Source organism: Lentinula edodes, assembly GCF_021015755.1.
Source record: "Lentinula edodes strain Le(Bin) 0899 ss11 chromosome Unknown C8R40scaffold_20, whole genome shotgun sequence".
NCBI classification, from domain to species: Eukaryota; Fungi; Basidiomycota; class Agaricomycetes; order Agaricales; family Omphalotaceae; genus Lentinula; species Lentinula edodes.
In genome coordinates this window covers 666,085-679,820 of record NW_025764326.1, presented here as the reverse complement: position 1 = coordinate 679,820, position 13,736 = coordinate 666,085, and the positions used below count along the sequence as shown (strand labels likewise).

At 47.1% G+C, this 13,736-nt stretch overlaps 6 protein-coding genes across 6 annotated transcripts; 4 read left to right on the top strand and 2 right to left on the bottom strand.

The window, feature by feature from the left end:
• Nucleotides 1-1,477, top strand: C8R40DRAFT_306319 (uncharacterized protein). Its single transcript, XM_046234653.1, has 4 exons — nt 1-593; nt 682-801; nt 899-1,151; nt 1,209-1,477. The coding sequence occupies exons 1-4, from the start codon at nt 84-86 to the stop codon at nt 1,301-1,303; spliced, it is 978 nt and encodes a 325-aa protein (XP_046085879.1). The 5' UTR covers nt 1-83; the 3' UTR covers nt 1,304-1,477.
• Nucleotides 1,418-3,206, bottom strand: C8R40DRAFT_1108027 (uncharacterized protein; the record flags this gene model as incomplete). Its single annotated transcript, XM_046228242.1, has 2 exons — nt 1,418-3,087; nt 3,141-3,206. 2 exons carry the CDS (start codon nt 3,201-3,203, stop codon nt 1,651-1,653), a joined length of 1,500 nt encoding a protein of 499 aa, XP_046085878.1. The 3' UTR covers nt 1,418-1,650.
• A 654-nt stretch (nt 3,207-3,860) lies between these two features.
• Nucleotides 3,861-7,334, top strand: C8R40DRAFT_1108022 (docking domain of Afi1 for Arf3 in vesicle trafficking-domain-containing protein). The gene is made up of 11 exons (XM_046228241.1): nt 3,861-3,955; nt 4,005-4,147; nt 4,202-4,505; nt 4,554-5,240; nt 5,296-5,464; nt 5,556-5,721; nt 5,782-6,044; nt 6,107-6,168; nt 6,218-6,709; nt 6,770-6,892; nt 6,945-7,334. The coding sequence occupies exons 2-11, from the start codon at nt 4,032-4,034 to the stop codon at nt 7,242-7,244; spliced, it is 2,682 nt and encodes an 893-aa protein (XP_046085877.1). The 5' UTR covers nt 3,861-3,955; nt 4,005-4,031; the 3' UTR covers nt 7,245-7,334.
• A 366-nt stretch (nt 7,335-7,700) lies between these two features.
• On the top strand, nt 7,701-10,692 carry C8R40DRAFT_306111 (ATP-dependent RNA helicase DBP10). Its single transcript, XM_046234652.1, has 4 exons — nt 7,701-8,182; nt 8,233-9,613; nt 9,665-9,753; nt 9,807-10,692. The coding sequence occupies exons 1-4, from the start codon at nt 7,881-7,883 to the stop codon at nt 10,429-10,431; spliced, it is 2,397 nt and encodes a 798-aa protein (XP_046085876.1). The 5' UTR covers nt 7,701-7,880; the 3' UTR covers nt 10,432-10,692.
• A 306-nt stretch (nt 10,693-10,998) lies between these two features.
• On the top strand, nt 10,999-11,502 carry C8R40DRAFT_1030542 (uncharacterized protein; the record flags this gene model as incomplete). The annotated part of the gene is made up of 4 exons (XM_046223140.1): nt 10,999-11,120; nt 11,172-11,260; nt 11,314-11,403; nt 11,456-11,502. Coding segments are annotated over 4 exons (348 nt in total), but the record flags the coding sequence as incomplete, so codon positions are not given.
• A 201-nt stretch (nt 11,503-11,703) lies between these two features.
• C8R40DRAFT_1108011 (tRNA-guanine(15) transglycosylase-like protein) lies at nt 11,704-13,658 on the bottom strand. Its single transcript, XM_046228240.1, has 13 exons — nt 13,532-13,658; nt 13,276-13,478; nt 13,110-13,214; nt 12,996-13,062; nt 12,887-12,944; nt 12,655-12,836; nt 12,588-12,603; nt 12,506-12,540; nt 12,411-12,446; nt 12,324-12,358; nt 12,191-12,263; nt 12,011-12,136; nt 11,704-11,952 (listed from the first exon to the last, which is right to left on the bottom strand). Exons 1-13 carry the CDS (start codon nt 13,596-13,598, stop codon nt 11,711-11,713), a joined length of 1,245 nt encoding a protein of 414 aa, XP_046085874.1. The 5' UTR covers nt 13,599-13,658; the 3' UTR covers nt 11,704-11,710.
• Nucleotides 13,659-13,736: the final 78 nt, after the last annotated feature.

Genomic DNA, 13,736 nt, shown 5'->3' with positions numbered 1-13,736 from the left:
CAAAATGATGAGGCCCGTAAACTACCGGCGGCAGCTTTCCCCCTTTCCCCGCATCTTCCATAACCACCAATACCAAAATTCGAATGGACTATTCATCCGATTTCAGTCTCGAAACCAATGGCTCTCGCCTGTTGTCAGAGTCTCCAATGCTACCATCCAGTTCCTCGTTATCATCATCATCATCTCAAGCAGACTTGTCCTTATCAGAACTCTCCATTTCAGAACGCCGGCCAGAGTCCCCATCATCATCATCGTCTAGTAGGCCATTCAGTCTACTTGCACGACCGGTATCTCCTTCTACACCTGTTCAGACGCGTCGGTCTAACCCAAAAGAGGTTGGAGATGAAAACTCAAACGAACACGAAGACATGGAGGACGATGAAGACTTTGGAGAAATAACGCAAAAGCAGATCACTGTCGATGATGAACAGGCAGCTACATCGGATTCGGAAGAACGCGAACAAGTGATAAGAACGAAGGCAAAATTATTACGCGAAGATAAACTACAAAATGACATATTTGTTCTGCGGAAGCTCAATGCTGCGTTTTCCTCTTTCAATGAGGCGTTAGAAGGTGTGGGCGACGCGAATGAGGCGAGACTTTGTTACTACCGACGTTCTTTGCGCTAGAATAACTGATTTCGTCTTTCTTTCGTTCGGTCGTTTTCTTATTTTCTTGTAGCGCATATCAGAACAACTCTCCCAGACAGAAGCGTTGTTGAACAGATACATGATGATATTAGCCAAATCAGAGGAAATTTCACGGTTAATCTTCGATGAGGACTGGGAAGGGGCTGAACAGGTTCGTGATAATTTATACCATTCTACCCTATTTGAATCTAATCTGGCGTAATAATGGAATGTAATGAACTCAAAATATCCATCCATCTATCTATCAGGATGAAATGATACTGCGGCGTGAAGAGGAGGAGCGGATCGAGAAAGAACGAAGAGAGGCGGAAGAACGAGCTTTAGCTGAACAACGAGAACGAGAGCGCTTGGAGAGGGAAGCTAAGGAGCTACAGGAGCGTATAGAGAGAGAGAGGAAGGACCACACTGCATCATCGAGAGGCGGAAGTGGTGTTAGAGGTGTCAGAGGGACGCGCGCTTCGACTAGAGGCATGAGGGGTGCCGTGTCGTCGACAAGAGGTTGTGAGTTTCATTCTCCCCAGTGGCAGGTTTCTTTCCTCCTTATGTTCGCTCTTACAGCTTCGACTAACAATACAACGCGGGGACATTCATCCGGACCGTCACGGGTACCTCCACCCGGTCGCTTCGTCCGAGGAACAGTGAGACGAGGTTGAGTCTCAGTAAGAAAGCACGTACACGCTGCTGCGGACTGCCTGACGATTGGTGGTTCAAATTCGTCCGACAGATAACGCATGTACGAGGGAACCTTATTATTATAATATTAAACACATGAGGACACTGGATGGAGAAGAAACCGTTACAACGTGTAGTAATGTTGTGAAACATGCGTGTAAAAGTAAGTCGTGAAAAGGTGGTGCAAGAACGGCAAGCACATGGAGTCATCCGCAAAAATTATGAACAGTAAGTATGTAATGAAAGAGAACCGTAACCTAGCAAAAACTCAACCCAATGAAAGTCTAATGTTGAAAGCACTTCGAAGACACCGAAGGAGATGCAGATTTCAGATGTATTTCACCTTCGTTGTTTGCTTCATCCAATTAATGACATCCCTCTGACCCTCCTGCTCTGCCTTGTCAAAAAATTGGCGGTCGAGCTGAACAGTCTTGAGCGGTCTACCCATCTGAGTCCTGGCACGCACGGCTTCGGCGACTAAATCAATCTTTCCCTCCTGATCCTGTTCAATGACAAGCTCTTCCAGATGAGGCCACACCTCAACATTATAGGAGGTCGAGGACTGAAGTCGGCGCGCACCCACATCTTGTGTTCTTGCTCCGCACAGCAAATGACAGAAGGCGCTAGAGTACACCCCTTTAAGGTGAAGACTTGTAAGGCGCGGAAACGCTCTCACAAGACTCGAATCCACGTATATGATATCTTTGACCCGGTCTAAGATAAGGCGCCTAAGTTTTGGGTAAGATTTCGCGTAACAGCGAAAATACACCAGAGATCGACACCATTCCGCTGTTCCAAAATCCTTGAAAGTGAGCTCTTCTAGGGCAGGCAAGGAAAATATTTGTAAGAGGTGGATGACGTTATGTGTTGAAGAAGAGTCGTGGTAAATGAACCTAAGTTCAAGGGTACGGAGACAAGGTATCTTGATCAGCGGTCGCATCATGCTCGAGTTACCGCTACCCCTGTCCAGGCGGGCGAACGCGTGTGTGTCAAAATGGAGCTTGAGATTTTGAAGCTCGGGTGAATTTGAGAACAAGTTCTGGAAATCGGTATGGTTTGGCCAGATAACGAAGCGGAGTTCGAGCGTTGTAAGCCCTCGTAACGGACTCGCACTCCAACGAAGACCCACTCGATTGAGACTTACTGTGGAGAGGCGCGGGCTCGATTTGAAAAAACCGTGCGGGGAAATGTGGGGCAAGTCACCGTCGTGGAATTTGTGGGCAGTAATTTCCAATGTCTGAAGTTCGGGAGCGTGTATATCCTTGAGATGAGACAAGATTGCCGGCAGGTTCTGTGTTTGAACGAAAATGGATAGGCTGCGCCATCTCTCGCTTTCACTTGACAGTTGGCGGATAGTGGTCTTACTTGAAATATGCGTGAAGTCTATCGTGATGTCCAAAAGCAGATTTGAGGACCTCTGTAGAGCAGAGGTTATACTGCTCATTGGTTTCTGAAAATCAGCCACGGACGGCAAACGGTCGAGGTCACTTCTAGAGCGTGAAATCGACAGATTCGTCCAGAGTGAGGGCGTGTGCTTGACTAACTGCCTCCATCGCCGACAAGTTTTCATCATGGTCTCCGCGAAGGTAGGTGATCTAATCGGAGGAACCGGACTCAGAGGATATCGTAGTTCAAAATGAGGCAGTTGTGATCCGAAGGAGAATATAAGCGTAAGTAGTTCATTCGGAAGCTGGTTGATGAAAGCGATGGGTAACGCTGATGGAGCAACACTTTCAACAAAAGACGCCTCGCTATCACTGGCGCTCTAAATGATTGATTTCAAAAGATGAATCACAATAGAGACTATATGAGACTCACATCAGTGTCTTTGTCCCAGTCATGTATTGATGGTCGTGTGCTGCCGAGAATATCTGCTGTCATGCTTCTCGTAAGTTCCCTAACATTCCCGTTGCTATCCCCGACCTGAAATTGTATACGCCCGCTATGCTCCGTCTGCATGATGGTCTCGTCGTCGGCGTCAGGCAACTGGTTCGTCATATAGCCTGAGCTGCTTGTCCCAGCATACGGAGCTCCACTGGATGACGGACGCTGTGAAACGCCTAAAGAGGACCTTCTACCGGTCAGGTCTGAACGAGCACTGTCCGAATCTTCACCATGTTTCAAGTTCCTCCGGCCCCGTCGTCGTTTCAAGGTGTTTTCTAAACTAGAAGGAAGAAGGTGAGCGACATTGAAACTGAGTGTTGTGTTCAAGTGAGTAGTTGATACTGACTTTGGGGGAGCAAGGTCCATTGAAGATAAGTGAGAGAATAGGGAGTCCAATGGTCTGTAGGAGAATCTGGAGGAAAATAAATGAAATCGGAGACAGGGAATGAGGCTAAGTATCGAGGAGTACAAGGACCGCGACGTTAGAGGGGGGGATTATGAGAGCGACCGGGTAAAGGGTGACAGCGCAGGATACAGCACCTGCGACAATGATATGTGTAGATAAGAAAAAAGGAGATTAGATAAGATGAATCGCGCTTCCCGTGATCGTGCAAATATCAGTTCATCATTGAGGCTCATGATGATCAAAACTCTCATTAAGCCGCCAGTTAGAGATCAACCAGAGAGACCTTCCTATATCACCATCATCTTTTTCCAAGCCTTTCTTTTCAAGCCGGGCACGTTGTATAGTAGGACAATCTACTCGCACAGAAGAACCGTAATCAAAGTTACCACTAGATAGAGGACTAAACCGACTCGACGATAATGAGCAGCCCAGGCAGCGGGAATCACTGTTCGTTTGTTCTCCTCGCCGAATTCGATATCATTGAAGGCGCACAGCTGAAATATCAGTTTCCTCAACCACTTGGTATAGACGAATCGTATGTGGTCTTTCGGGTATGGTAGTGACTATATCCTTATGTTCAAGTCAACAGTGTGTTAGCAATGTCTATGCTGCCCGATGGAGCAGAAACACAACTCGACGATTGGACAATATTCTTTCTGAATCAAACAGATTTCAATACAATCGAGCCGGTGTTGGCGTTGGAATCCGATTCTGATTCATTCTTGGAAGATCAAGCTGGAGATCACGCTGGACAGGAGAGGAGAAAGAAGAAGAAGGAGCTGTTATGTGTGTTAAATCTGGTACGGACCAAACACGATAAGACTCTGAACCGAGGAGCGAAGGTACTGGCCCTAGCCATATGTACGCGACATCCGTACATACAGATATTCAAGGTGCTTTCTGGGCTTTTTCCGTGATACCATATTTAATCCATTTCCCAGCCGGTCCTCTTAATAGCCCTCGATGATTACCTCTCAAATCCTTCACAGGATGTTCTGGCACGGCTTTTCGACGCTGTTAATGCGATAGATTTCACTGTCGCCCCTGTGCTGTCAAGAGACGAAAAATTGGTAATGCGGATGAGCGAACGGAAGGATATCTTTGCAGAAAGACATAAACACCTGTACACCAACTTCACTTCCTCCTTCACTCAACATAAAAACAGTAACTCCGATTCCAGTGTGAATAATCAGAGCCTACCTATTCGTCCTCCTGTCAAAGAAGATCCTGACTTGAATATTCCCGGAGATGTGTCATTCGGAAGCGCCGTCTGGGTAGGAGACGAAAGTGCGTTTGATATTTCTGGCACTACTTCCGATAGCGATGGTGCCACTGACGGAGCTTCGACCGTCATTGGCTCGACCCGGCAACGCAGTTCGACTGATGCTTCATCATCATCATCATCATCGCACTTACACCTTCCTCGAATACCAATCAGCCGCGCTGGATCATCCTTTGGCTCACACGATTCAACTGTCAGTGGCACGAAGGTTGGGGGGACGTCGTCCTACATGGGTGCCGGAAACACTATTCAAGATACTCATTTCTTCAACACGACAGTGGAGTACAACGACCATAAACTCCCAATCAAAATGCCATTGTCGACTTTTCCGGAGGAAGTTGGTGATGTGCGTTGCTCGTTCGATGGCGCTAGTAGCGAATTCTAATGACGCGTACTCACAGTATTCGCTGATCACACTCATACGAACGTTCTCTCAACCTACTTCATCCACCTCGTCGTCTTCGACAGCGTTACATTCCGCTGCGCACCCATCACTTATTCACCCACATCTACATACTTCTGGATCCTCGACACATCCAATCATCATACTCTTCAATGCTTTAGTAACGGGTACGTCCAAATCATGCTTATTACTATCTTTGCCTTCCTTGCCATTTTTCGCAAGTGAGCTAGTTGTGCTTACATACGGTGCTTCACTTAGGTAAGAACATAATATTTCTAGGACACAAACGTCCCGCGGGTGAAGTATCATTATTCGTGCTTGCTGCATGTGCTCTGGGGAGTGGTTGCGGCGTCGTACTTCGTGGATTTGTTGAGCGGGCTTTCCCTTATGCGAACCTGAATAATAGGGATGAGTGGGAAAGTGTGTGAGTGGCTTTCTGGCCGTCTCTAAAATTTCATTCGATGCTGATAACCGTTCTACACAGACCAGCTTACATTGCTGGCGTGACTAATCCCATTTTCGAGGCTACTCGCTCCTGGGATCTCCTCTGCGACATCAGTACAGGGACAGTGTCAGTATCGAAAGATATTTGGGCCAAGTGGCCCGTTGGCGCTGGGATGGGAATCAGCGGTTCTGCAGGTGGAACTGGAGCTGGCCTGATTGCACCACTCCTGACGAGGACAGGTACGCTCAAGGCTGAGGTCACAAATGACGAGGTTCAAAGGGATGCCGCGTCTAGTGTGAAAGGTAGATCTGTTTCGTTTCATCCATTGTTCTGTTCTGGACCATGCTAACATTCCATTGTAAAGGAGAAGTCAAATACGCAGACTCAGGAGGGGTAAATAGTGCAGATAATATGTTCATCGAGGATGTGAGCATCGTTGTGCCTGAGCTTTGGCCCTTGCCTGATTAGCCCACAGATTAAAACTGCAATTGAATTTCACTACGGCGAATCTCTCGTACGAGTACGGTTCACAGAATACGTCATGCGATTCGTGAGGTTGGCTTCACGATACGAAGAGGAAACCTATTCCCCTGACCCTACAGAAAAAGAGGGATCGTCGAAGCCGAAAACGAAGATTGGTTATCCATCAGCCCCATTCAAAGAGGGCCAAGTTGGTGGAGGACAGCTTGGTAGTGGCTTGGTTTTCAACGATGAAGCTTTGGGCATCAGGGAGCTCGTAGCAAATGCAAGTCGGATTGAAGGATGGAGAGCGACGAACAGCTATCGTTATTTTGTTGAAGACTTTGCTCATCATCTCGCGCACGCACCAATTCGCAACTTCGACGTTTTCCATCAAATTCTTCGCCTTAAGCATGCGAGCGGGGCGAGGAAGATGAGTGACGCGGAAGCACATATGATCATGAAGGGTCTGGCGGATGGGGTGAAGGGGTATGACCAGGTCGTCGAGGTGCGTTGTCAAACGGTCTGATCCTCTTATACCTTACCTATGCGTTCCTATTATTCGTAGTTACTTTCCTACCTGACGCCACACTCTGGCGGCCTTCTTCCGCTAGCCTTTGGGCTATTTCATCCGCGTGAAAGTGTACGGGATGCCACGGTCGACTTGTTTAATCAGCTGAGGGCACATCCTGTGAGATTCTCTGTACATGTCCAGTCCTTTGTGATCCTCATACTGCAATCAGGTCGGCGTTATTTATCTCCAGTCTCTCAACCACTTCCAGCGATATGCGTACGTCCGCCTATCTCATGCACGGGAAGTGAAGGAAAGGAAAACGGCTGAACAGCCCCAGCACCCGAGTCAATCGTACCAACAATCCTACTCAAGTCAATACTCAAGTGGACAGCAACCTCAATTTGCTCCTGTACCATTCGGACGGAGCCATTCGAATTCGAGTGCGAGCATGAGTTTTGGATCTCCTCTAGGGGCTGGTATTGCTCTGCCATCGTCGTATGGCGAATCCAGGCTGAATGGGGCTTATTGAATAAATTGTAGTACCTGTAACATATGTAGGGTGTACACGGGGACACGGGGGGTTCTCGTGTATCTTATCTATATATAATTTCAAAATCAAGGTGACCGAAGGTTAGATAATAGATTAGATAGGACTTGTAAATTTTTTAAGCATCACAGGTTTTCATGCCTCCTACAAAACGGAAACACTCGGATTCCTCTGATGAACGCTCTCTTTCGGACTTGGACATCGATGGGATTGACAACGACCTCGAGGACGACGATGTTGACATCTCCTCAGCACTGACCAGAAAGAGATCAAAAAATAATTCCCAACAAAATCAGTCCGATGGCGAGGAGGATTTCAGCATTTTCTTGCAGGATGCTATGGCAAAGCACAATGTGAAAAGCGGTACTGAACTGCTTAAAAAAACCAAGGGTAAAGCTAAACTCGTCAAGGGTGAAGTCGGTGGAGGTAGCTTCCAATCCATGGGTACGTCCAGAATTAAACAGAGAATATAGACAAATCAACTAACTGTGACATATTCCAGGTCTTCTCCCTTCATTACTTCGCTCACTAAGTCTCCAGGGCTACCGAATACCTACTCCCATACAACGATTGGCTATCCCAGCCTTGCTATCTAATCCCCCTCAGGATCTTGTAGGCATGGCTCGTACAGGTTCTGGAAAATCTCTTGCCTTCCTAGTTCCTCTGGTACAACGCCTCGGAGGGCGTCATGCCACAACGTTTGGTGCCCGTGCTCTTATTCTAATTCCGACAAGAGAACTTGCACTCCAGATTCTCAAAGTTGGGAAAGAATTGGCAAGAGGATGGAATCATGGCAAAGGTGACCATGCTGGAGATTCCAAAGAAGAAGATACCAAGGGTCAGGGTTTGCGCTGGGGCTTAATTGTGGGGGGAGAAGGGTTGGACGAGCAGTTCGAGATGATGACGAATAATCCAGACGTGTAAGCCAATCTGTTTTTTTCTAGGGATATAGCTTATATGTACAATATAGAATAATCGCCACGCCCGGTCGCCTACTCCATTTGATTGTGGAAATGAACCTTGACCTGAAATCCGTCCAATACGTCGTTTTCGACGAGGCTGACCGTCTGTTTGAGATGGGTTTCGAGACATCCTTGACCGAGATCATCCACCGGCTTCCTTCATCCCGACAGACTCTACTTTTCTCCGCGACACTGCCCACGTCCCTCGTTGAATTTGCTAAAGCCGGTTTAGAGAACCCCAAACTTGTACGGCTTGATGCTGAAAGCAAAATCAGTCCCGATCTGAAGATGGCGTTTTTCTCGGTCAAACAGGCAGAAAAAGATGCATGCCTGGTGTCTCTTCTCAGGGATGTTATCAAGGTTCCACTCATAGATTCATCACAACGGGAGGAAGAAGAAAGGCACGACGACAAGGGCAAAGGTAAGGCCAAAAAGAGGGAAACAATGCCTCATCAAACCCTTATTTTCGTGGCCACCAAACACCATGTCGAGTATCTCTTAAATCTTTTGACTACAGCCGGGTATGCTGTTTCTCATATATACGGCTCTCTCGATCAGGCGGCACGAACATATCAGATGGACCAATTTCGCCGCGGACTGACGAGTATCCTAGTCGTAACAGACGTTGCTGCTCGCGGGATCGATATTCCTGTTCTCGAGAACGTTGTCAATTACGACTTCCCCCACGGTGCTAGAGTATTTGTCCACCGCGTCGGTCGAACTGCTCGGGCTGGTCGTCAAGGCTGGGCGTGGTCGTTTGTCACCCATACCGAACTTCCTTACCTGATAGACCTTCAATTATTCCTTGGCCGGCCGTTAAAATGTGAAGTGACAGAGGAAGGCGATCAGGTTTACACCGAGTCGATGGTTCTCGGCCCAATGGAGCGTAGCAGGATAGATGAGGACATGGAGTATCTCAAGTCGCTAGACGATGCCAACCACTCTCTGCCTTCGTTGCGCGATGTGATGAAACGAGCGCAATCTATGTACGAGAGGAGTAAAGGGAAGGCTAGCCCTTCAAGCTACAAACGAGCCAAGGAGATGATCAAAGACCCCAAATGGATCTTGGCAGGATCTGACACTGGCATTAACCCTGTACTACTTAGAGGTTCAAATGAGTTTGAACGTCGTGCTCAGGTGCAAGCTAAGCAGACGCTTCTACGCGCTGTGAACTCTTTTAGACCTGCGGAAACCGTATTTGAAATTGGCACAAAAGGGAAAGCCAGTACTGCCAATGCCGCCTTGATGAAGGAGCGCCGAAAGGCCCTCACTAAATCTGTACAAAGAGCTCAAGCTGCTACCTCATCGGCCTTGGCCGAGGATGAGGTTCTGGACGCTGTAGCTTCTACTAGCAAAAACCTGGAGATGGCAAACGAGGACGATATCGCGGTAAGTGTTCATGCTCCGTGTTGACTACTGGTACCGATATATACTCTCCAGGCTGTGTTTGACACTAGCAAAAATAAAGGTTTCCGGGATCAGGAATTCTACATGTCTCATTACCAGAAAGATGCTCTAACTGAGAAAGGGTGAGTCCTTTTACCCGTAGAATTTGGTCAAAGTTCAAACCATCGTCCCCCAGCTACTCCCTAACGGATGGCGCGTCATTCTTGGAACAAGCCCGCGGGGCTACTTTTGATCTCGCTGGCGATGAGGGCGTCGCAGACCGTAAAAAACGCCAGCTGAACTGGGACAAGAAGAAGAAGAAGTTTGTCAAAGGTGGCGGGGTGGGTTCCGACAATGTCAAGATGGTGAAAACGGAGAGCGGTACAAAGCTTCCCGCCACGTATCGCAGCGGTCGTTTTGATGAATGGAAAGCGAAGACTCATTCCAGTCTGCCCAGGGTAGGTGAAGTTGAGGGTGAAGGGGTACGATCTAGGCAAATGTCTGGTCCTGGTGGACACCGGTTCAAGCACCAAAAGATCACTGAATCTAAGCCGCTCGATAAACGTAACAAAGATTACGAGCGAAAGTCGAGGCAATTGAAAAAGCGAGGAGATGCTGAGGCAGGAAACTCAGGCGGTGTGTCTTCTTCCCAAGTCAAGGGAGGACGGACAAAGGTCGGAGGTCGGTACGGAGGAAAGTCGGTTGGACGAGTCAAGTCGGAGCTTAAGAGTGCTGAAGACATTCGCAAATCGCGGAAGGTTCAGGAGAAACGAAAGGCAAAGAATAATCGTCCGCCAAGTCATCGTAAGGGAAGGCGATAGTATACCGCTCTAATGATATGTTTCATTAACCTCTTAAAGGCAGACCCTTTACTTCTTGAACCTTTCGAGATGATAAGACGTTAATTACATACTTCTAGTTATCATTCACGGTAAAAAGAAACGCTGAATGCCCCTCCCCTGCCCATCCCCGGCTCGAGGTATCACTAATATGCCGCTTTCGCTCGCGTAACTTATATAATCAAAGAGAAATTGCATGAGTGAATTCTGGCTCGCGAGACTAGAGAAATTGTTGCTCTGAGTCCTACGTTTAATTTGGTGGATCGAAACGCGTTTGAACGGCCTCGCAGTGCTTTAGTGCTGCGATACGCAGTCATTTGAGCAGAAATGACGTGCTGCCACTGCCTACTACCAAAGGCATTGTCCGGGCTCCAATACCCGCTCATACACGTCAGTCAAACGTGGTGGGAGGAGAATTTATGAATATATAAGATGAGGAACTGAGTTATTGCTTTTTCTTCATTTCTTCTTCCGTTCTTTTACTTCGCTTTAAAAAGCTTCATAATGAACTTCACGACTCTCAACATTTTCTTTGTCGCCGTCTTTGCTTTCCTTGCCTTGATTCATGCCCATCCTGTCTCTTTAATTTCCAGAGACGTCTATGTTCCCGAGATATTAACACCGATAGCAGGGGACACATGGGTCATTGGAAACACAGAATCTGTGACATGGTGAGTAGCTTCAATTAGTTCGGAGGCTTCAAGCCTCAAGTAACTGGAAAGGAATGTATCCTCTCCTCCAGCACAGATCACGAATCCTGTTGGACAGATTCTACTGAGGAAGGGGAATCTAACCCAGAACGGTATGTGCAGTGGCAGCGCACGGTACTTGTTCATTCAAAGTTATTCTGACAAAAAAAACCAGTGACGCTCGCCGGGAATTTCAGCATCCTAGCAGGAAACGTGTCCTTTATCGTTCCATCCGTCACCCCTGATGATGATTACAGTGTAGTTCGTGAGTAGCCAAAGTTTGAATCAGTCATACTAGGATCTCATCCTCCTTGAAGTGTTCGGCGATTCCGGCAACTTCAGCCCTGTATTCTCTATTGTGGCGAATACCAGTAATGCTCTCTGAAGACTGGCTGAAGCTTTGAAGATCATAATGGATGACGATGTCGGTTCATGGACTTATCCTCATGGATCTTATAATGGACTTTCTAGTGGACTTTTTAATGGACTTTGTAATGGACTCCTTTCCCTTACCGTAACCTAGCTGTGTGGGATAGAGAATGAACAACCTTAACGACTTTGCGCGTATATTATCAGGCCGCGTCAGAATACTCCCATTTTGCCCCACCTCCTGGCACCATAGGTGTTTTGGAATTTTGGAGTAGGTCCACATTAACGCTCCGGAGTGCTGCTACGCACCACTCAGGGTAACCACGGTCTCCAAAATAACCAGCAAAGAAAGACAGGAGATAATCAGGAAAAGTGCCAGCTATGATAGCTTCTCGAGCTCGACCCATCACTTGCGCTTGGAAGACGATATTGTGTATGGTTAAAGCTGAAGATATCCACTGATTAGTGGTCTCATCAAATGAAACAAAAGCATTAGTCCAAACCGTGCGCCGCTGTAGTTTCGTGTGTGACGATATGGTGTAGAAGGGCTCGCGAAGTGCCATCTTTACAGGTTGGGCAAGGACATGTGGAATCTATAGGGTCGAAATCCTTCGCATGCTTTCCCAATTCTGGAAGGCATCAGGCATGAAATACCAGAGTGAAACGAGTGGAATACAACGAACTCAAATTAATCGGCCCAGTATGCGTCAGAGCAACTCCAAATCGAGCTGTCCTCGTTGGAAAAACGCAATCTGCCTTGGCGTTCGAATGAGGATCCATCAAGATTCTGCATTGAAAGGAAGCGTTTCAACTAACCATGTCAATGCCCAGCGCTATACAGACGAGAAGATCTACGAGAAATCTGAGATTGTCGTGGATGTCACGCTGGAGTGTAAGACCCACCTTCAGCAAAGCCGATTCCCATAGCATAGCGCGGTCCTTGACAAGAAATTGAGCAACGATATATATAATATATAAGACGCGAAATGCAAGCTTACGATCTTCCGGTAGTCTATCTGCACACTGTTTGATTCTGCTTTAAGTGAGCACATAACCCTCAGCGGTATGATAAAGCCCTACATTTTCCAGAAAACATCTGGGACAGATATAAGTAGCTTTTTGATAAATTGAACACAATTTCAGAGACCTTTCTCTTCCCCTCCCGATAAACCTCCAATCGCATAACCTGATACTCGATCCTTACGTTCCAACATACCATCTAGGCACTTGTCGCGAAGATTTGGGTCTAACCCTCCTTGTACTATTGCGAATAAATTTTGCGCGTCCTTTCTTCCTGCAGACTCGTGCTGTTGTATACAACGATCTAGCCTGAAGATAATATGAGTCATGGCCGGAAGATTCGAAAAGTTTTGAACAACCATCTTATCGACCGCTTCATTGCCTCTTCAACGCGTGGACCTTGAAGAAGACTAGGCACTAAAAGTTGAAATCAGAGAATGATATACCCAACAAGCGATTTACACTTGCCCACATCGTCAAGTTGCATGATGATATCGGCACCTATTGCATGCTGGATAGAGATACTTTCTTCTGGCTGAATGCCAGCGGTTAGCTGCTTTATATATTAAAGAAGATACTAACTGTCAATATAGTGGACTCTCCATTAAATGGACTTGAGAACACGGCTCCTTCCTCCGTGATTGTAGTGAACTTGCTCAGAGAAACGAGTTGAAATCCTCCACTATCCTAAGACAGAGCAAAAAAAAAAAATAAGGATATGAACATTTCTGGGTTTTAGTACACATACAGTGAGCATATTGTGTCTCCAGCCTTCGAACAAATGGGCTCCCCCAGCGACTTTCAAAACATCAACTCCAGGCCGTAGATTGAGATGATAAGTATTGTTCAAGATGAGGCTGATTCCCAATGACTCTACTTGCTCCGGCGTGAGGCCTTTTATTGCTGCTTGAGTTGCTACGGGCATAAACGTAGGGAGAACGGTTTCCCCATCTACAATCAGGTCAACGAATCATTGAGGTGTTTCTTGAGCAAGTGAGATTTACGAGCCAAGACCATGCGTGAGACGCGAGCGCGAGTGGTAGGGCATTTATGAATCACTTGGAACTCCATGCGATCTAGAGAAGAGAACTGATACTAACTTGAAGTAATAGAAGGCGGCAAACTTTGGGCGTTTGACCGGCGCCTACTTAAATGCGGCCGGCTAACCGCTTCAGACCGTATCGGGTAATTATTCCGACGCATTGTGTT